Consider the following 23032-nt stretch of genomic DNA (forward strand, 5'->3'; position numbering starts at 1 on the left):
TGTAAATATGCAAGCCCTAGAAATAAGCAAGGGGTAAAAATAATCTTGGTATAAAGAAAGTCTGAGTACAACACAAAACTTAGAACTCATAAGTTAGAAGACTGATAGACATTATCCATTTTTTATGAGTTCATCAAAAAGTTTCAATAAAAAAGTCCAAAGTTAACAACAACAGAAGGGAAAACAACATTTGAAATAAATGAAGATCGGTTTTCTCTACGAGCAAAGAGGTTTCACAAATGCAAAAAAAAATGAATAAATATATAGAAAAATATAGGTGAAATAAACAGGAAAAAATAATTGATTCATACTTAAAGAATTCAAATAAAGTAAGATATTGCTTTCATCTAGCAAAATAAGAAATTTGATAATCCTCAGGACGGGTAAGATATATGGATCACATACTGTTCTGATACACTCGAGATAGTACGTCATTGAGCTTGATACAGATACAGTTGGGACTCTGCTGGTGGGAGCGTCAACAGGTAGAACGTGTTTGGAGAGTGATTTATTACTCATGGCCAACTCCGTCGATGCCCGTGCAATGTTGCTACAGGACCTGCCGCTTACGACACCCTGCACGCACACCCACACTAGCATCAAGGCATTGAGTGCGTTGTCACCGGTGCTCCCTAGAGGAGCGAGCCAGTCAAAATCCTTGTCTCCATGACATCCAATCAGAGGGACAGAGGGAAGGCGCACACATGTGTTCCGTTTGGGCTGTACACCGTTGACAGAATGGTCCCCCACATTCAAAAATGACGAGATTTCGCACAGAAAATGTAGGTTTCTCATTTCTGTCAGGGAGAACAAATCCGGCATCTGGAGACTCCTGACCTCCATTTGCACATGGTAACACCTGGCAAGGAGGGCCGCTCCCACCAGAGGCTCCTCTACCCTGCAGCCTCCGTTCCCAGTGGTCCCACAGAAACAGTATTAGAGACAGCCGAGAAATTGTGCCTCTTTAAAATCAGTGGTCTCTTCCTGGGGGGTCAGTCAAGGGTGGTGGGGCTCCAAGCATGTCACAGCAGGACAACACTGTTCCTCGGCTTGATGGCTTCTTCCCTCATTGCATGTCCTAAGTCTGCATCCCTGGGTTACACATAGGGGTGTGGCATGACAATGGAAGAGTCGGAACCAGCAGGGGTCAGCACAGAAGGGACCCATGACAAATGAACTGGAGGGGAAAAGGGCAGTTGTAAGACAGTGGCTCACAAAGCCCAAATTATGAATCACCTGTCCTTACAAGAAAAAACTACTGATCCTTGACCTACACCCTCTAAAATCAGATGCAGCCACAGTATACATACCCATCGAGAGAAAAACTGAACGAAAAATGAGAGCATTTGACTGAATCACCTTATTTGAGCTCATAGGAGGTGAGTTTACAATCCACTTACCTGTGAAAACAGTATTTTTTAAGGTCTTCAAAGTAGCTCTCGTTGATGGAAGCACTCGGGTCATGAAGCAGTGGACTGCCGTTAATTAAAGAATCGTCCCAAGCTTGAGGCCACGGCTCCAGATTTTCTTCAATAGCTTGAGAAATCGCCTTGTCATGAGGAGAGGTGATCTGAGCTCCGTTGTCCCAGTAGACCTGGAGAAGGCAGGCACGTATCCAGATGGCTTAGGTTCGTGGAAAATACAGCCTCCATACCTGCACCATAAAGGAACAGGATGCAGACAGAGGACACGAGTACGGAGAGAAAAAGCAGAATACCTTGTACCCGTTATCCTGCTTTGGGTTGTGGGAGGCAGTTATCATGATTCCAGCACAAAGTTTCAAATGCAACACCGTGTAGGGCTGTAAAGGCAAGAAACAACAACACTTTTAAGTGAAAAATCAGAGATCCTCAGCCTGGGTCTTGTAAACTGTTTGTATCAACTTGTTCTCTTTTATTTTTTTAAAGATCTTATTTATTTATTTGACAGATAGAGATCACAAGTAGGCAGAGGAAGGCAGAGAGAAAGTAGGAAGCAGGCTCCCTGCTGAGGAGAGAGCCTGATGTGGGGCTCGCTCCCAGGACCCTGGGATCAGGACCTGAGCTGAAAGCAGAAGCTTTAGCCCACTGAGCCACCCTGGGGCCCCAACTTGCTCTCTTTTAATACACATAATAGAAAAACATCGTAAGAAGGTGTCCTTCTGTATGTTTGTGCCACACCCAGACGATCCTTACTATGATGGCTCAAAATTGAGGGACATGCACCCTATCCCAAGAAGACAGGTGACTATTTTCCTAGGTGCCTTCTTCTCATTCTGTCTTCCACTTGGTAGAACCAGAAATCTGTTCAAACAAAAAGAAGTTCTAATCCTTCATCTCCCATTCTTTTCAGCTCTCGGCTCAGGACAGAAGTTTATGGATTCTGTTTCTTCCCTCCAGTGGCTTTGTCTTCTTTCCCATTTGCTTTTAGGGAACAGGGCAGGGTAATGTTGAAGAAATGGAGTGCTCCTACGGCCTGCTCACTCATCGCCCGCTCCAACGTTGGAAATCCCTTTTTGGTATTTCTACTCGGCTCCCACTTTGTGAGACTTTAGTTCCCCAGATGGGGAGAGGGATGGGGCTCTCCTCCCTTGGGCTCCCTGGGTGGCTCAGTAGGTTAAGCCTCTGCCTTTGGCTCAGGTCACGATCTCAGGGTCCTGGGATCAAGTCCCGCATTAGGCTTTCTGCTCAGCAGGGAGCCTGCTTCCACCCCTCCCCTGCCTGCCTCTCTTCCTACTTGTGATCTCTGTCAAATAAATAAATAAAATCTTTTTAAAAAAAAATATTTTGGGGGCGCCTGGGTGGCTCAGTGGGTTGAGCTGCTGCCTTTGGCTCAGGTCATGATCTCAGAGTCCTGGGATCGAGTCCCGCATCGGGCTCTCTGCTCGTCGGAGAGCCTGCTTCCCTCTCTCTCTCTCTGCCTGCCTCTCCATCTACTTGTGATTTCTCTCTGTCAAATAAATAAATAAAATCTTAAAAAAAAAATATTTTGGGGGCTGTAGGTTAAGATTTACTACACACAGACAGCCTGAGATTCTAACCATCAGCCCCCCTCCAGCCTCCCACCAAGATCTCTGTGGTCAATTGTCCCTTTAGGGGTTATTTTATATCCCCCAAGCAAAGAAAAGGGGAGAACCACGCCACAGCACGGGAAAATGTTCAGGAGATACTCTTATAATTAATATCTGATAGAAAAATAATAGCAGTTAACACTGACATTGTACAGAAGAGCAAGGATGCTAGAACACATGGCAGTTTTTCCATTGAACAATGAAATCCAAGCTACATCTGGCTGTGTGTGTGTCTACTGGGTTATTGACAACCCGGAAGGTGTGGCATCTACCTGTCCATGCACTCGAGCCAGTGGAGCTGGCTTCTCTATTTATTCACCTCTTGTCCACCCGATGTAAGAAGCTGCATTCCACTCACATTTTTGGCTTAATTTCTAAAAAAAATGTACATTCGCAGCACCTGAGCCCATTTTTATAAAGTTCCATCTACTTAAAAAGAACAGTTGTCATAGTCCCTATTGTCCTTTTCTTTGAGTTCTGCTCTGTTAAGGATTTGATATAAAAAAAAAAAAAAAACTTCCTAAAATGTGCCAAGCAGGCTTCATGTCCTGGTCACGAACAGTATTTAGAACAAAACGTGTGTAGCAAAAGCTGGTTAATCAACTTGTCAAAAACATTCAGGGGGAGACACGGTTTGAGGTGAATTCAGATTTCTACCCAAGGAGTTTCCTGCCTGTGCCAGTGAGAAAAAGACACACAAACCCAATGAAAACACAGACAGCAAACAAAAGATATTTTGCTAACTAGTTAAAATAACCTTTGAATGCTAAGAAGGAAAATTGCACTTAGAAAAAAATAAACTCTGATTGCATTAGGAGTTGAACACCTGAGAGATATTATTAGGATGTGGGGAGAACATACCCAGAGAGGTGAGAGGATGCCTGATAAATGCCAAGGGGCTCTCCTGTCAAATAAATACCCAAATCCCAATAGCTTAAAGACCGCAGAACACAGCCACATCCTATCCCTGATCCCGTGAGGGAAAATTAGAAAGAGAAAGGGTTACTTACCACAAAGGGGGTTGGGGTTATACCAGAAAAGAGGTACACAGGAATCCCTTGAGTGATAAATGTGGTTGCAGCAAGTCGGGCAAATCTGGAAATGCAGCGTGACGGGGGGAGAAAGGAGAGGAGCGTGTCAGGACCCTGGGGGCCGGTGGAGAAGGAAATGACTGCTCGACCCCTTCTTCAGGTCATTCATTGTATTTCCATTGGCACAGAACACTGACCTTGGAGCAGTCTTAGGAGTCATCTTTGTTTTACAGAGATGGGACTAAAGCCAAGAAAAGCCAGGTGAGTTGCCTCATGTCAAACAAGTCCCACAGCAGCTGGCCGAGGGCCTCACCCAAGTTTTTCTGTTCCGTCTCAGGGGTTCTCAGCCAAGGGCAATTCTGCCCCTCTTATGGGACATCTGAAATGCCCGAGATGTTTTTGATGATCACTGGGGATTGCTAGAGCAGGCTAGAGGCTGGGGACGCCACCAAACACCTTACAATGCACACAGCAGGCCCCAACAAAGACTCATCCAGCCCAGTAGGACATCCCATGTCAATAGGGCAGAGGCTGAGAAACCCTCATCTAAAGTTCTCACAATCCAATAGAAGCCACACAGACTAGCATCTGATTAGACGTCGTCTCATGAAGTATAAGGCATATTGGCATATGTAGGAGAGTGTGTATGTATGAGATACATACATCGGGCAGAGACACATCTTGGCTCCATTCAGCCCTTTAAAACAAGACTTACATCTCTGACATTGAAGTTTTTCTCACCTTCCACAGGGCTAGCTTAGGGCAGGACACAGAACGGGGCATCAAATCTTTCTTCAGCCTTGGGGTAGACTATTTTATCACAAAAGCTGAGCAGTTTACTTTCATTGAACCACATACCATTATAGGATTAAATAAACAGATATGTATTCCTTCTCTTCCCCCCAATTTTTTTTTTTTTTTAAGATTTTATCCATTTGACAGAGAGAGACAGCAAGAGAGGGAACACAAGCAGAGAGAGTGGGAGAGGGAGAAGCAGGCTCCACGCTGAACACGGAGCCCAATGTGGGGCTTGATCCTAGCATTCTGGGATCATGACCCAAGCCAAAGGCAGATGCTTAACGACTGAGCCACTCAGGAACCCCTCTTTCCAAATATTTCTTGAGCACCAGCTTTAGTCAACACTATTCTGGAAGCTGGCTGGGCACAAAGAGATCTCTGTGTTTTCACAACATGAGCATTAAAATTCCTAGGATTCACAGTAATAAAAACAAGATTTTGACAGTGGGGGGGAAAAAGACTCTGTGAAGGGAAACTCACAAAAATAACAAAATTCAGCAAAAACAATTTTAATAAAAATCTGAAGTAAGTCTAAACTGTAGTCATCAGAACTGAAGTAACTTCAAACAGATGTCACTTTCCCCCTCATGGAATGTTTTTCTTGTGTTCTGGGTGACTTAAAGGTGTTTTTTTTTTTTTTTTCTTAAAGATTTTATTTATTTGACAGACAGAGATCACAAGTAGGCAGAGAGACAGGCAGAGAGAGAGAGGAGGAAGCAGGCTCCCCGATGAGCAGAGAGCCCAATGCAGGCCTCGATCCCAGGACCCTGAGATCATGATCTGAACCGAAGGCAGCGGCTTAACCCACTGAGCCACCCAGGTGCCCTAAAGGCGCTTTCTTAAAAGAAGCAAGGGAGACGCTCAATGCATACATTATATATACCAACTACGTAACAGATCTGCACAGGAAAGATTCAATGTGTTCTCTGTGTATGCTTGATGGTTACTGTTTATGTGTTTATGTTTCCCCACCAGATCTTTAAAATTGGGAGATGAAAGGACTAATAAACAATTCCTTACATAAAGTTCTGCACCTGCAGTCGTTTCTGCCTCTTTAACGAGAGTCCATTTACTCACCATAATGTTTGACCATGTACTGGTTCGGTACTTATGCGACTATCTCTGAACATCTTGCATGTTGTGGAATGGAGCAACCCTGGGCTCCACTCCACCCCATCACACCCGGAGACTTGAGCCATAAACTCACAGAGCGGTCACTTTCTGGAAATGCTATGGCTCTAAGGCCAGAGCTAGAAATATCCATACCTTAATCACCAACATGAACATATCTGAAGGATGTGTCAACCAGAAGCTGAGAATCAGCCCCAAAAGAAGCAATTTCAGAAGCTCCACAGGCACAGTTGGCCATGTATGTGCATGGCACATGCTCTGGCTAGAGGCAGTGACCCGGCCCCCGGAGACAGAAAAGCATGCTTATGACCTAATTCTTTTCTTTTCTTTCTTTCTTTTTTTTTTTTTTTTTGTTAAGATTTTTAAAAAGATTGTTTAAAGATGTTTTTTAAGTTTTAAAGATTTTTTAAGAAGGTTATTTAAAGATTTTTAAAGATTATTTATGTGACAAAGAGAGACAGAGCACAAGCAGAGGGAACAGCAGAGGGAGAGGGAGAAGCAGATTCCCCAGTGAACAGGGAGTGCCATGCAGGGGACTCGATCTCAGCACCCTGGGATCATGACCTGAGCTGAAGGCAGGTGCTTAACCAACTGAGCCACCCCCAGGTGCCCCAAGTATGACCTAATTCTAACTGTAGACTCACTAACTAAAAACTGATGAACTAATATTCTGGCTTATACTACGCCTCTCTCTTAAAAATGTAGAGCTACGGCTTTTCTCTTGCTGTACTGACATAAACCACATTTTTGAGTCTGCAACTTAGGAGCAAAAATCTTATGGGGGCGCCTGGAAGGCTGGGTTGGCTGAGCATCCAACTTTTGATTTCGGTTCAGGTCATGATCCCAGAGTCCTGAGATCAAGTCCCATCTGGGACTTGTCACTCAGCACAGAGTCTGCTTGAGGTTCTCTCTCTCCCTCTCTGTCCTTCTCCTCCATCTTGTGTTTTCTCTATAACTAAGTAAATAAAATCTTTAAAGAAGAAAAAAGGGCAAAAATCTTATGTCATTCCGAGTTTAATCTAGTAGCTAACAGTATCTAATTTTATGCCCTGGCCATAGTCTCTCAGAGGTGCACATTTGTTCCTATCAATGCTCCTCTCTTAGATTAGAGGCTCTTCAGGGGCAAAGATTAGGACTCCGTGAACTTAAGGCACCTGGGTGGCTCAGTCAGTTGGGCATCTGCTTCGTCTTGGGTCATGACCCCAGGGTCCTGGGATCCAGTCTTGCACCCAGCTCCCTGCTCAGCAGAGAGCCTGCTTCTCTCTCTGGCCCTGATGCTCCTCACTGCCCATGCTCTGTTTCTCATACTCATACTCATACTGTAATTTAAAAAACAATCTTAAAAAAAAAAAGACTCTGTGCACTCCTTCTGTGCTGTAAAGGTAATGAGACCTTTCATTAATATTAAATATTTGTACGTTCTTCCACTCTAAGAAACTACTAATACATTCACTCTGGAGTGACACAAAGATTCATCATAATAGGGGAAGCGTTCAAGTGGAAAAGAGGGTCATGTAACATCATTAAGAGCAGGGGGTGGCAACCTAGGGCTCATCTTTCAATAAAGTTTTATTGGAACATCACCATGCCCATTCAGTATGCATTAGCTATGGTTGTGCTTCTTGTGCTCGGGGCCAGAGTTGAGTAGTTGTGACAGACTATATGGCCCATATTGTGTAAAATGTTTAACTCTTTACCCTTTAGAAATAAAGTTAGCTGACCACTGCTGTCAGCTTCTTTATGCTGAAACTGTGACTCCTTCTCTCGCTTCATGACATCAAAGCACAGAGATAAAAGTACACACTTCATCAGCTGTTGCGAGAATTGAATAAGCAAATAGCTAAGGGCCTTGTTCATATCCAGCACTCAAGCAATTGCTCCAATTACTATTAATAGCATCTTCATCATCGGCTTCGGCATCTGCGTCATCATCTGCTGGTGGCTACGTGAGAGTCCCAATGGTTTGAGAATGATACAAGAATGAAACTGAAAACAGGTGCTCACGAAATGGGAAGGAGCTCAAGGGGCATAATGAATAGTGGGGGAAGAAAAATATATGGGGGCGTCTGGTGGCTCAGTCGTTAGGCATCTGACTTTGGCTCAGGTCACGATCCCAGGGTACTGGGACTGAGCCCCACATCGGGCTCCCTGCTCTGCGGGGAGCCTGCTTCTCACTCTCCTACTCCCTCTGCTGTGTTCCCTCTCTTGCTGTCTCTTTCTGTCAAATAAATAAATACAATCTTTAAAAAAAAAAAAAAAGGCAAATGGAAGAAAGGGAGAGGGAGAAATAATGCTGCCTCTTTAAAAATATGTCTCTCCTTTAGACAGACCTTAAATTCTCTTTTGTCTGAATAATTTCATTCTTTTAACCCAAACGTAAAACCAGAATTCATAAAAGTTGCAAACAGAATGTACTCATCATTCTCATAGGGAAGCAATGGGGCTGACAAATGTACGTGAGGTGATTAAAGATAAAACCACACAATACCTACAAAAAATGGTTTCTTATGTATCTTTCCATACCTTTTGCTGTTGCCTCCACTCGGTGGATGAGCTCGAGCATCAAAGCTGATCACAACACCTCTTTGCTTCAGGTCACTGAACTGCTTTTCCAGATATCTGCAAAACCCCTAAAAAAAATCCCATGGATAATTAAACAAACTGAACGATAAGAAAATAACAGCTTTATTTATTGTCTCCCTGTATGTCTGAGGCACTGTGCTAGACACTTAGTATCTGTTCTCGGTAACCTCCAGATAAACTTTACCAAGGAATCCCATTGTACAGACGGGAAAGCTAAGGTTCAGAGGCGCTAGCTTGCCCAGACTCATGAGAAACAGAGCCTGGATATCTACCTGGGTCCAGTTAGAGGTGGTACAGGCAGGGGTTAAAAGCACACAGAACCTGTGGGCTCCTACTCCCCTCTGCCACCTTCGAGAACAAATGACAAATCCCTTAACTGCTTGATGCCTCACTTTCCTATTCTGTAAAACAGGAAAACAATAGTACCCACCTCAAAGGGCTGTTTCTAGGATTAAATTAATTAAAACCTGAGTGCTGGCATCCGACACCCAGCAAGCACTATCTGTTTGCTGTTATGAGCATTATTTTTATGACTTTCCTTCAAGGTCTACATTCCTCCCTTCACATGAGTTCTAAGATGTCTGAGGAAAAGGTGTTTCAGACATTTCTCCCTGCTCGGTAACACAGTAGGTGAAGGAAACGTGGTATGTTTTATAAGTTTTTGACGATTATCTGATCTAAACCTGCTCTACTTGTGATCTTGCTGACCAGCAGGCCGAGGTCTTTTCAGTCCCATTGCTGACCAGCAGGCCGAGGTCTTTTCAGTCCCATCACACGGCTCAGCCAATGACACATCTAAAAATTGTGTGGATTTTGGGTGATTCCCACCTGCTGATGGAACACACAATTCCCGAATCTCAGTGGGCGCCGTAAATCACATCAATTGGAAATATGGAAGATTAGAGAAACACTGAATCCTGAATTTGATAGGTTTATCTCATGGGACAAAATGGGTTTTTTATAAAAGGAAAGCGGGTTGACTGAGTAATAATATTACTTATTTCACTTTGACTGAAGAAAGTCTTTTTTTTGGTTCCACCCTTAAAGGGACATCTTTTAAAAAAGTAAATATAATTCTTCGTGTTTGGGAGGGGAGATACTTTACAGCTTTGTGGCCAGAGCAGTGCCAATGGAGAATACCTTTCATTTTTCTTAGACAAAAATACTGCTTTGGGCAGCCCTTCTGAGGTTGAGCGATAAGAAGGACATGTGTGCATTGGTTCTATGGGTTTTCCAGAAGGTACCCAGATGGCTCTAAGGCTTACACCAGTGACAGCACTCTCTGCCCCAGCTCCCATCAGTCCCCGTGCTGTGGCTTCAGTGTTCGAGGGCACAAAAAGCACCCAGTCTTAGCCCAGAATCCTCACACCACCAAGTCACTCTAAAAAACTCTGGGGCCAGCTGGGACTGAGGGCCCAAGAAAATGGCTAAGAGAAGAGGGATGTTTATTCTAGAGAAAATAACTCAGTATGTGCTGAGGAAGGTTTATGGAATTGAAATGTGATTACAGGAGACAGGAAATGAACTTTGTACAGCTTCAAAAGCTCAAACCATGACCAATATGTGAAAGCTAAAGACAGATTTAAGCTCAAAATAATAAAACCATTCTTTTTTTCATCTTTTTGTTTAGAGCAGGAGGGAGGGGCGGAGGGAGACAGAGAATCTTAAGCAGGTTCCACGCCCAGCGCAGAGCCCAATGGGAGGCTCGATCTCACCACCCTAAGATCATGACCTGAGCAGAAATTAAGAGTTGGCTGCTTAACCGACTGAGCCACCCAGGTGCCCCAAAACCATTCTTTAATGAGTACAACCCAGAGACAGAATGGTTATTTTAGAAGACGGTGAGGGCTCTCCATCATCAACGCGAGGTGGCCTGGTGAAGTAGCCTTTGAGGAAATTAGAACTGCTATCGTGAGGCCAGCAACACAGAAATTTCCCTCCGTCTCTACCCCGTTTCCTATGGGGACATTTATGACTCACATATACCGGCTTCTTAAATCCAAGCAGATAAATTTTGGAGCATCGTTAGGGGAAGAGTTCACACTGGAGGCCAGCAGCAGGAGGGCCTGGACCACAGAGAAAGTCAGCACATTCTGCCTGGTGATGCCACCCCAGGCTGGGGATGGAAGCCTGGCTGGTCTGTCCTGGGAGCCTCTTTTGCTGATTATTAACCACTCCTAAGACTTCAAAAATTGTCCTAACTCGTAGCATCCTTGTTGCCTACTGTAAACATTCAGTGTAGGCTGGATAACCTACTTCAAAGTAGTGGCGACTCTAGAGGAAATTATCACAAGGAGTGGCTGGTTGCATCAGCTGACCTTTCAAGGATCTACTCATTTTAGTTTTGTGGGATTCTTACCTATCACAAGGTCTACTCCCAGAAGAGGCCAATTCCCCTAGGGGAAAAGATGGATGAGATAGGGCGTAAGAGCTTTCTGTGGATCAATTTCACCATACCTACAAATGAGATGTAGGTGAATACAGAAGAAAAGACTCTGGGTTCATCTGGAATCCCTTAGAATCCCCAACAATGATGCCTAACAGGGGATGGAACCAACTGGTCTTTCCAAAGAGAGCCATGTGCATATATTCCATTCCCTGTGCTCCTCTAATGGGACAGTGACATTCCTCCATTGAGAGGTGGGTGTCTATGTGCTCTCTCCTTGAACAGGAACAACCTTCTTGGGTCACTGCTACCTAAGAGAATATGACGGAAGTGAGTTTGTATGACTTTCAAGGCTAGGTCCTAAAAGAAAAGTCAACACAGCTGCCACCTGTATATACTCTCTGCGGGTGCTCTCCCTGGCTGCTCTCCTAGCTACGTTGTAGGAAGGCTCCAGCCCCAGCTAAGGTCTCAGCCAAAAGTCAGCAGGAAGTGCAGACTTGAGTGTGAATGAGCTTTCAGTGATTCTAGCCTCTAAGCTGGCTCCAGTGATGCGAAGCCCTGAAGAGGTGAGCCGTCCTCACTGACCTCCACCTAAAGATTTGTAAGCAAAATAAATGTGGCTGTTTAAAACCACTGTGTTTGGGTGATGTGTTATACAGTCCTAGTACCTAGAGCACAGGGTGACCTTAGCCAGGGGCACGATTCCATGCTAGCCATAAACTGGAACAGGATTCCCAGGCTCACTCCACTCCGAGCCTTCCCTCCAAAAAGATCTCAGGGAGCCCTAGTGCTGAACAGGACTTCGGAGCCAGCGTTTCCATGGCAACCCCATACCCTTATGCAAGACCTCCTTATTAGGGTTTCACTAGCACATGCCCAGGTCTGCCTTTGATGCTGGGAGCTACATGTAAGGTACACATAATCATCGTTAGTCAACTCTTCTGGATTCTTCTTCCCTCCAAATTAAAGTCGCCTTCATCTTTTAACAAGTCTAAGTAGGAAGAAACAGAATAATCGAGTCTTCATTTCCTTCATAAACAAAACTCTAGCTACTCCGTGGCAGAAAGATTTCATCTGTATTCCTAAAAGTTGGGTGTACACTCTTGACTGTAAAATTGACAAATGAAGGAAAAGGAACTCAGCAATAATTTCCACCTATACTATCAATTCACATGAAACAGAATCAGCTTCTGGTTACTCTAGCAGTGAGAAAAGCTTCTCAGTGTGTGCATCGGTATCACCATTGCAAAGTACGAGACCATAAAAGTCTCCAGCTTAGCTGGTGGATTTGCACTGGAATGAAAGTTCCACGAGGGAATCTGTCTGTTTAAGTCATTGTTGTATCTTCAAAGCCTGGCACTTGGTAGACATTCAATAAATCTCTGTAGAAAGAAAGGAGGAAAGAAGGAAAGGGAGGGAGAGAGGGAGAGAAGGAAAAGAGAGAGGGAGGGAGGAAGAAAAAAAAGGAAGAAAGAAAGAAAAGCAGGCTGTATGAATTTTGAAACACGTACCTTTTAACCAACTGCATGAGCCTTATTGTGCTGAGTAAATGTATGACTCCCTGGGTCTCGGCAAACCCACAAGACCTGGCCATAATTAAAATTATATAGGTCCCTCGAATACAGAAGGAGCCCAGGGTTGTATTAATTAGACAAGGAGGCCATTAGACTGTGGAGGCTTTAATGTCTTGGTAGCCTATAGAAGCAAATCCAAACCCGAGCCTGTAAAGGCCTGAAGGTTAAATTCAAACCTAAGGGGAGCCAATTACAAACAGCCAGAGGGACTTACCTGAAAAAGGCAACCACAAGAGCTATAGCCAATCTATTAATTTCCTCCCTCCGCTTCTGCTTCTTCTCTGGAAGTCCCCCCACCACCCGCCACCCCATTCCTGCCAGTGGGGGGGCTCCTAAGCTTGATACTGCCCAAGACTCAAATGGGTTTTTGCTCAAATAAATGCTTAAAATTGTCAACACGCCTCAGTTTATCCATTACAGCTGGGAACATGTTAAGAATAACCAAGAAATAAGGGCACCTGGGTGGATCACTAGGTTAAAGCCTCTGCCTTTGGCTCCGGTCATGATCTCAGGGTCCTGGGATAGAGCCCCATGTCGGCTTCTCTGCTCAGCAGGGAGCCTGCTTCCCTTCTTCTCTCTCTCTTCCTGCCTCTCTGCCTACTTGTTATCTCTGTCTGTCAAATAAATAAATTTTTTAAAAAATCTTAAAAAAAAAAGAATAACCAAGAAATAGAAAAATGTGGTACCTGTGTAGTCTGGATGATGGTCAAGTCATTCATACGAGCAATTCCCGTTCCCATAGCTGCTCTAAGGCCGGCTGTCCCAAACTCCATTCGAGCCCCAAAACATTTCTGTAGTTCTTCTTTATTTCCATCCTTAATTAGTTGTTTTGCTGACTCTAAAGTTAAAGGATTCTGCGAAACAGAAACGTGCACAACAGATACAGCCAACTGAATAACAGAATTAAACATCTGAAATATTTTTAAAAGACCCACAATAATTTAACCTATAGGGGGAAAATGTATATATTTGAAAAGTCCTATACCTATGGCTTTCCAGTTTTCTGATGACATTAAAAGTTGAAATACGAGGTAAGGTTTTTGTGGGTGTGTGTGTATTGAAGTATAGTGACACAAAATGTCACATTAGTTTCAGGGGATTCAATTTTTTAATTATTATCTGCGACACTGTGATACAGTATGAAATACAGATTTCATTTTTGTCCCTGGCTCCTGGAATAGAGCTTCTCACTGAAACCGGAGGAATTTGCAGAGTGGCGGAGTAAGAACAACTTCTCTTATTCATAATAAACCCCTTTCAGCCAAACCTGAGTTTATGCCCAGGGAGTGACCTGGTTGCCAGAGAAACCAACTAGTAACTAGAGGGCTGGAGCCTGGGTTCCCCCACCAGTGGTCAATGACTAGATCCCTCTCAGGGAAACAGAACGTCCCCCCAAACCCTCAACCCCTAGGGTCAGAGACCTTCAGAGCTGGTGAACACCTGGGGCACTGGCAGAGCAGGGAAGCTCTGTACCCCTTCCCACACACCTTGCCTTACACAGCTCTTTCATCTGGTTGTTCCTGAGCTGTATCCTGTACAAGAAAGCTGGTAATCCTAAGTAAAATGCTTCCCTGAGCTCGGTGAGCCATTCTAGCAAATTCTCAAACCTGAGAAGTGTGGGGGCGCCTAGGTGGCTCAGTGGGTTAAAGCCTCTGTCTTCAGCTCAGGTCATGATCCCAGGGTCCTGGGATCGAGCCCCGCACTGGGCTCTCTGCTTAGCAGGGAGCCTGCTTCCTCCTCTCTCTCTCTCTCTCTCTGCCTACTTGTAATCTCTGCCTGTCAAATAAATAAATAAAATCTTTAAAAAAAAACAAAAAACAAAAAACAACCCTGAGACATGTGGGTCATGGGTACCCCTGATGTATCGCTGGCTGGTCAGACGTACAGATGACAACCTGGGGCTTTTGACGGGCATCTGAGGTGAGGGGTAGTTTTGTGGGACTGAGCCCACTGAGGGCAGTGTCTATGTTCAGTCTGCTCGGCTGAGTGTCAGAACTGAGGGAAACTGTAGGATGTTGGTCAGTATCCATAGAGAACTGGAAAATAACTCGGTGTGGGAACCCGTACATTTGGTGTCAGAAGTGTCGTGACTAGAAGGAAGTCGTTTTCTCCTTTATAATGCGTTATTTTCTTTCCCACCATGGCAAGTGCTTTTGGAGAAACGGAATGAACACATAGGTTTGGGGATGGAATGCCAGCCATGCCATCACCTGCCAACTGGATGCCCTTGGGAAGACCAATTTAGCTTCTTGAATTCTCAGTTTCCTCATCCATAAAATGGGAACAGTCTAGAAGCTCCTTTACAAGCTGGTTCGGAGGTGGTTTGCATTAAATTAATGCAAAACCTCTTCCTCTGTCTGGAACTTAGTTGTACTCAAACGTTCATTTTCTTCCCTAGTATTTTCAAATTTTCCCACAGAGTTATGAGATTATATACTTTAAATCAAAATCTTATGACGGTAGTATCTTCTAATTTGTACAATCCTTTCACAGACCTGGTCAAATGTGAAGCTTGCAATGGCCGCAAGAAGCGGACAAATAACAGACACTCCAGTTTACAGAGGAGAAGCCTCAGAGTTCAAGTGACTTTATTATATTAGCTGTTTCAAATAGACACTCATGAATCATTTAAGTTCATTTATATTGCCCAATTTTCTTTGTTCAAGAGTCGCAGAAAATGTTAGGAATGGAGGAAAAATGACAATCACATTAATTCCACATCAGACTTTTAAATGAAGAGTTCGGAGGAACCAGCAAGTAAACACTTTATCTCACAGTCATCATCCGACTACCGAACATGCAGCCAAGATATGGCACGTAATTAAACTTTGAAATGCTACTGCAATAAAAACTAGGCTTTCTGGAAGCAAGCCCATATTTCCAGATTGTTCCACCTTGGGGTCGGGTAACCCCCCCCCCCCACCTTTCGGGTTAAAAGCAATAGCCACTAATCACAGAGCACAATCTGACCAATCAGATTGTCAGGTCCCCTCAAGGAAGGGTTTGGATCTGGAACACAGAAGAGATTTAAGAAATATTTGTTGAGTGAAAGAGGAAACACAGACTTCAAGGTCACACCCAATATCTGGTGAGTCTCCTGTACACAGGGTAGATGTGGAAGACGCCAGTTGGCCTTTGGTAGCCATTAAAGACCTAATCGCCTGAGAGAAACCAAAGAAGACAGAGACAGAACTGCACAGTCAGGAGGGCGGAGTAGATTAGCATCAGCCATGAGGGTGACCAAAGCTGACAGCAGAGACACCACAAGGGATGGGGGTAGGGGGATGAAGGTAGGGTGGGAACCCAGAGGGCACCTGCCTTGTGGCCCTGGGGGAAATCAGACCAGACCACTCCAGTGCTTTTGGTTGGGGGGATGCTCCCCACTTGGCATCTGTCTCGAACCGAGGAAGAAAGGAAAGAGCAACAGGAGTGGTAGAAATTTAAAAATAAGAAGGAGGGGTGCCTGGGTGGCTCAGTCGGTTGAGTGTCTGACTTGATTTCCACTCAGGTCACGATCTCAGGGTCCTGGGATCAGGTCCTGCAACAGACTCTGTGTTCAGTGCGGAATCTGCTTGGGATTCTCTCTCTCCCTCTCCCGCTGGCCCTCCCCCTACTTGTGATCTCTCTCTCTCTAGCTCTCTAAAATAAATAAATAAAATCTTAAAAAACAAATAGAGAAAAAGGATAATATCCCTTCATCTCTACCCAGGGAGGTACTCTCTCTCTCCATATACAGATACAACACTTTGTGGAAATTAGGTTTTTATTTCTTCAAAGAGAAAGCCTCACATTAACAATTATGATTTTAAAAGGATTCTAGGGGCCACTAGATGGCTTAGTCAGTTAAGTGCGTGACTCTTGATTTCAGCTAAGGTCATGATCTCAGGGATATGAAGTTGAGCCCCACCTTGGGCTCTGCGCTGGGTGTGGAGGCTGGTTAAGATTCTTTCTCTCCCTCTGTTTCTCCCCTCCTCTTAAAAAAAAAAAAATTCTACCCACTTCAAGTTACTAAGTTATCAGAAATAGTTTCCTTCCCTAAAGAATTACAAGGCCCTCTTTCCAGGAAAAGAAAAACCACCCAGGGACTTGCCAATAGCATCCTGTGTGGGATGTGTCCTCATTTCTTGCTCAGGGGCCAGAGGTGGAGAGGAAGACCTGGCCCCCTATGCCAGCTTGCAATTTCCCTTCCTTCACTCCGTAAGTATGAGCTGTGCACCGGGCCAGGCCCTAATAACCATGGAAGTTAATGAGGAAGTGGACAGGGACAGCTATTTAACTTGTCTGGGCCCAGGGCAAAAGGAAAATGTGGGACTCCTTGTTTAACAAGTTTTAAGAATTTCAAAAGAGGTCAGCAGAGGATTAAACCAAGTGCTGGGCCCTTCTGAACAGGGGCTGTGCCACCAAAGGCATCCTGCCTTTGAAGTCAACCCTGGGGCCAGACATTAACAAATACACCCACAAACAAGGTTTTCTTTTGTTTTGTTGTTTTGTTTTGTTTTCATTTTTTTGGACCAATCTAGAGATAGTATTAGGGAGACATAATTTACCACTGGTTGCCCAGGAAGGCCTATCTACCTAAAACACCTTGAAGTTCAGACCCAAAAGAGGAGTAACAGCATGAGAATCAAGTTCAGCAGAGGATCCAAGGAACACTCTGGGAAAACAAACTACATGCCCCAAAGAGCAAGTAGGAGAGTTAGATAAGAAAAGGGGTGTTTTCTGGAGTGGGGTCCCTAATTCTCTCTCTTTGTTCTAGCACCTGAGAATAAACAGAGGAAAAACTAGCAGTGCTATCTTTCCAGAAAAGTCAGAGAGGGGAAGCAGGTGCCGGAAGCCAGGCGGGCCCCATAAGGAGGACCCACGTTCACAATGGACTACCTGGGAGAGGTGGATAGGAAAACTGTTCTGCAAAGTTCCCAGGAGCAAAAGGCAAAGGATGGACGAGAGGATTGTTTCTGGGGATGCACCGCTGGCGGCCAAACGATGGCTGAGCCAGCAGTCTGAGTGACATCAACGCGCCCCAGTTGGACATGACCTCTGGGACTGGCCAAGTCCAGACAGCTCCAGCTTGCTCTCCCACTCCTCCACCGGCACCCCAGATGGCCTGATGGCTCGTTTTGTCCCGGAACAACTTTCCCCGGGGAAACTTCGGATCTGCCACAAGCAGTCCAAATGCAAGGAGGCCTGGCCACCCCTGCTTCCTCCTCCTCTGTCTTCCCGTGTTTGATGAGAAAAACAACTTGGATTTTCTGAGTTGCTGCCAAGCCCTTTTACAACGTTATAACCCTGCTCACACCCAGAGGGATCCCCGCCCTCAGTTTTCGCTTTGCTTTTCCCGGAGCACCTTTTAAATAACCACATAAGAGTTCAGCGGGGAGAAAAGTTAGCGACCGCCCCCCAACCACCCTACACAGGGTGCTTGCCACCCTGCTCTCTCTGAGACTCCCCGGTGACCGGGGACGGAGGGCTGACCTCGCCCCGGCTCTGCACCCACTCCCGGTGACCTCGCCCCGGCTCTGCACCCACTCCCCACTGCTGGATCCGTCATTCAGCTGTGACTCTACTTCCTCTGGGTGGATGCACTGAAACTGCGCCTAGCATCAACCTGCCCGGGTGGGCTCCGCTTCCCCGAAGCGGGAGTCCGGCTGCTGAGGGAGCGAGCTGTGGCCTTCCGGGGCGGCTCGAGTTTCCCCATCCAGCAGCTCGGGATCTGCATGTTGGTAAATTCGGTATCGCGGCTCGGGTCTTCCTCGGGGCCGTGCGCCCGGCGGGTGCGAGCGGCAGGATGCAAGGAAGCGCAGGCGCCCGCGCTCTCCGCGGGAAAGGCAGCGGGGCGCCTGCGGGGTGCGGAGGGTCCCACGGCTCCCCCGGACGCTCCCTCCCCCTGTCGCCCCTCACCTTGTCCCATCGCAGCCACCGCGCTGTCTCCTGGTCCAACCGGGTGTCCATGCCGGGCGCTCCCCGAGCCGCGGTTGCCGCCGCTGCCTTCCGCGCACTGCCGGTAGCCAAGCTGGGGAGGCCGCGGGACTGCCCTTCCGGGCGGCCACAGCGAGGTGGAGGAGGCGGGGCTTGGAGAATTGGGGGCGGGGCGGAGGCAGGCGGAGGCGGAGCGGAGACGGCAGAAGGCGGGGCGGGGAGGACCCGCCGCGGGAAGGCAGCGTCCGGGAGGCAAGTGACGAGCTCCGCCTCCTTGCAATTTACCCGAGCGCCTCTAGGGGGTACGGAGGACCGGGTCAGTGCAGGGGGAGGAAAAGGGGGAGGGGCGCTGGGGCAGTATAGGGGGGTTAGGAGGCCGGCCGGGATACTGGAGGTGGGGAGCGTGTGGCTGAGAAGGTCTTTACCATCGTCTCTGAAAGGTCCTGAGGTCACCTCCATCCACACAACAGCGATTCACCGAGTTCCTACTGAGTGCCAGGCACCTCGTCAGTGCTGGGGCCAAGGATGAGTAAACCCAGGTAGGAGCCTAAAATTTATGTGGAAATTCTGAGGGTCACGAATAACAGGAAAATCTCGGAAAAAAAGGGGGGGGGGCAGGATTAATATAAAGAGACGGTGGGACGGAATGGAGAGCCTGGAAACAAAATCACAGGTGTATGGACAGCTTACTTCAGAGAGGGCACGGTAGAGCAGGGTGAAAGGACTTTTGTTTGTCAATTAATGGTGATGGTTCAGCTGGCATCCAGGTGGCGAGAAGGGAAAAGAAGCTTGAGCCCCCGCCTCATATCACATACAAATAAGCGTTCTAGGTCTGTTGTAGATCTAAGTGTGAAAGGTAGAGTGAAAATTCTAGAAACTAAGATAGGAGTACATTTTCACGACTTGGGGATCACTAAACCAACAAAGATTAATGCAGTGAGCCTAAAAAGGTGTGTGCAAGAACATTCCTAGCAGCATTATCTGTGAGAGCCCCAAGGGGAAAACAACTTTATGTCCGTCAACAATACAATGGCTAATACCATGGTATGATCATAAAATGATGTAAATGAATTATGGTATATTTATATAGCAATGAAAATGAACAGTTGTTATATATATCATGGATAAATCTTGTAAACATTAAGCTGAGTGAAAGAAACCAGACCTTCCTTCCTGCCCCTCCCCCCAATATCGGACCATTCCAGATAAATGACATTCTACCATAGGTAAAACTATAGGGAAAGAAAACAAATCAGTGCGTCCCAAGACCTGGGGATGGGGAGAGGGATTGATTACAAAGGATTCAAGGGAATTTGGGGGGTGAGGGAACTGTTCTGTATCTTGATTCAAGTATGATAAATAAAACTCTGTGTTTAAGAAAAATCCTAGAACTGCATACTCAGAAAGATAAATTTCACTGTACGTAAATTCACAGTACATATCTCTACATTTAAGTCTTAAGATTTAAAACTTCAAAGATTTTATTTATTTATTTGACAGAGAGGGAGCACAAGCAGGGGAAGTGGCAATCAGAGGGAGAGGGAGAAGCAGACTCCCCACTGAGAAGAGGGTCTTGATGTCTTGATGGAATGGTGGGACAAGAAGCTGGATCCCGGGACCCTGAGATCATGACCTGAGCTGAAGGCAGATGCTTAACCAACTGAGCCACCCAGGTACCCCAAGATTTAAAACTTTAAAAAGGATGTAAGACTAATCTATTGATGTCAGGAGATTCTTACTTTGGGAAGGAGAACAGTGCCTTCTGGGATGTTGGGACTGTTTTATTGTCCGGTGTAGTGGTTGCTTAAGTGGGCTCATTTTGTAATAATCCACTGGGCTGCCCTTATGAATTGTTTATTTTCTATATGTTCTATTTCAATTTTAAAAAGAGAACAGGGGCTTCTGGGTAGCTCAGTTGGTTGAGTCTAACTCTTAATTTTGGCTCAGGTCATGATCTCAGGGTCAGGAGATCCATCCCTGAGGAGGGCTCACCCTCTGTGGGGAGTCTGCTTGGGATTCTCCCTGTCCCTCCGGTCCTCCTTTCCTTGCATGTGCGCTCTCTCTCTCTCTCTCTCTCTCAATAAATAAATAAATCTATCTTAAAAAAAAAAAGGGAAAGAGAGAACAACTTATACCCAGGATTTGTTGTATCTGTTTGTACAGGTAGATTGCTCTTATAATGGCACCACATATAATTACAGACTGATAAAAACATTAGGAGGGAAGCAAGGAGATTCCAGGAGGGGAATCTCGTTCATTAGGCAGCTGTCCTAGTCTGGGAAGCTTCCCTTCCCACTCAAATTTTATGTGGAGACACGAGGGAAGGACACAGTTAATGGCGGAGGAGACAGCCTGGAAAACCCTTTCCAGATCGACAGACTCCTCCGAGTGGTCCCTCTCCTGAACCAAAAGGCGGGAGAGACTGGAGCACAGTCAAGAAGAAGTGAAGAAAGATGAGAAGGCTCAGTCTGCCGTCTGTCAGGCTGTGTGGCAGCCAAACCCACTTGGGGCTGTCTTGTTCTGTCAACCGGACAGACCAACCTTCTTTGCAATCATGCCAGGACAGAAACTGCAGGACCCAGAAAGTCAGAGACTAGGTGGGTATCACTTACCCTTTGTGTCCCTCTCACACGCCAGAACTCTCCCAGGTTGCTCTGTGTGGCTTCAGCTTCTGCCAGGGATGGGGAGGTAGTGGGGTCCTGGACCTCAGATCTTACCACTTCCTCCATGATGGGAATGACTGCAGGTGAGTCTCTGCTGCGGTTCAGAAGGTTTGGGAGCGGGGCAGTCAGGGGATACGTTGACACTTTTCATTATTTTCCTCACCACGGAATTATGGGTCCATTGTATCATTCAGTCAGTACCATTTTAACCTCTATTTGGGACATCCAGGACGCAGATTTCTCAATATTCAACATTCAAGGAGAGAAAGCAATAGGATTTTTAAACTGAGAGGACCTTTTAACAAGGAAGTTGCCAAATTGTAAGTAAATTCTCCTCCCTTTTCCTGCAAAGGGCACCAGGATATGGGCTATGGTGCTGGAAACAAGGAAGAATGGTCTCATGGCAATGATCTTATGGCAATGCTCCCATCTGCTTCCCTTGTGAAGTCGAAAACAGTCTAAGGTTGCATCCGGGGATCTCTCTGTGCAAGGAATTTTCCCAAGGTCTCCTATAACTAGGATGCCTGCCCTGGGAGTGTCTCTGGTTCTGGAATGATCCAGAAGCAGCTGATTCTCACACAGGACCCCAGATCACAGCTCATGTCTGTGGAAGCCTGTATAGAATAGTGGGAGCAGGAAGGGTTCTTTGGGAACTGTTCAGACCTGTGTGTGTGTGTGTGTGTGTGTGTGTGTAAGATTTTATCTATTTATTTGAGAGAAGAGACAGAGAGAAAGAGAGAGAGATGGCAAGAGAAAGCACGAGTTGGTAGGAGAGGGAGAAGCAGACTCCCCACTAAGCAGGGAGCCCCAAGTAGGACTAGATCCCAAGATCCTGGGATCATGAACTGAGCCAAAGGCAGATGCTTAACCAAATGAGCCACCTGGGTGCTCCTGGACCTCCTTGTTTAGCAGAGGAGCAAACAGGGACACAAAATCTAAGAGTCCTTCTCCAAGACACACAGCTGGTCGACAACAGAGCCAGGCTTCTCATGCCTGGTCTCCAGACTTTCTAATCCAATGCTCAGTCTCCTGTTCTCTCAACCCATTTCTAGGCCTGTCCAGAGAAGGAAGTTTCATGAACTCTGGTAGCCTGTTTCCATGTGATAGCAGCCGGCTGTGGCTGAAAAACAAATATTAACCATCTCTGGCACCGATAATGTTGGGTGATGCTTAAAATAATTCCATTTGTTTGTGCGTGCTTCCCTGCTGCCTGAGGACTGTTTCACACATGGATGTCCCATTTTCCTTGGAAACCTTCCCAACTTCCCCAAACACCTTGTCAGCATTTCTATCAGCTCCTTTGTATCCAGCCCAGGAATAGTTATTCTAAAACTTTTTATTTTGGGCAGTTCTAAATATTTACTAAAATCGATCCCCATGGAACTGTCACCCAGGCTAACAGTGATCATCCTTGGCTGGGCTTGTTCCATCTGTCTACTTCTCCCTCCTGTAATGCTTCGAAGAAGATTCTAGACATCATATCATTCATCTATAAATATTTTAGCATGTATCTCTAAAAGGTAAGGACACACTTAAAATAACCTCAAAACCATTATCTCACCCCAACTTTTTAAAGTTAAAAATTTCTTCATATCATTAAGTGTCCACTCAGTGCTCAAATTATCAAAATTCTAGTAAGAGTCTTTATTTTTTGTTCATTTGTTTGTTCACAGTTTGCTTGAACCAGGATCCAGAATATCTTACCATTGGTTGGTAAGTCTTTTAATTCTCTCTTAATCTGTAGGTTCTGCCTCAGTTTCCTTGCAATTTATTTGTCGAAGAAACCAGGTTATCTGTTGTGTAAGGTTTCCTACAATCTGGCTTTTGGTGACTGAAGTTTCTGGCACGTTCCTCTGTCTGCTGTATTTCCTGTAAATTCATTTCATTATAATCGGCTCTTC

General features: G+C 45.7%; 1 protein-coding gene across 1 annotated transcript in view; it reads right to left on the reverse strand.

The window, feature by feature from the left end:
- PGM2 (phosphoglucomutase 2) overlaps positions 1-18628 on the reverse strand; it is a 35666-nt gene extending 17038 nt beyond the window's left edge. The window contains exons 1-6 of the mRNA XM_059163757.1: positions 18451-18628; positions 13239-13406; positions 8533-8639; positions 4060-4144; positions 1718-1801; positions 1401-1594 (exon numbers count right to left, since the gene is read on the reverse strand). Of these exons, the coding sequence (XP_059019740.1) occupies positions 1401-1594; positions 1718-1801; positions 4060-4144; positions 8533-8639; positions 13239-13406; positions 18451-18501 (689 nt within the window). The 5' untranslated portion in view covers positions 18502-18628. The remainder of the gene's footprint in view (positions 1-1400; positions 1595-1717; positions 1802-4059; positions 4145-8532; positions 8640-13238; positions 13407-18450) is intronic.
- Positions 18629-23032: the final 4404 nt, after the last annotated feature.

Source organism: Mustela lutreola, chromosome 1 (genome assembly GCF_030435805.1).
Source record: "Mustela lutreola isolate mMusLut2 chromosome 1, mMusLut2.pri, whole genome shotgun sequence".
Lineage (NCBI taxonomy): Eukaryota > Metazoa > Chordata > Mammalia > Carnivora > Mustelidae > Mustela > Mustela lutreola.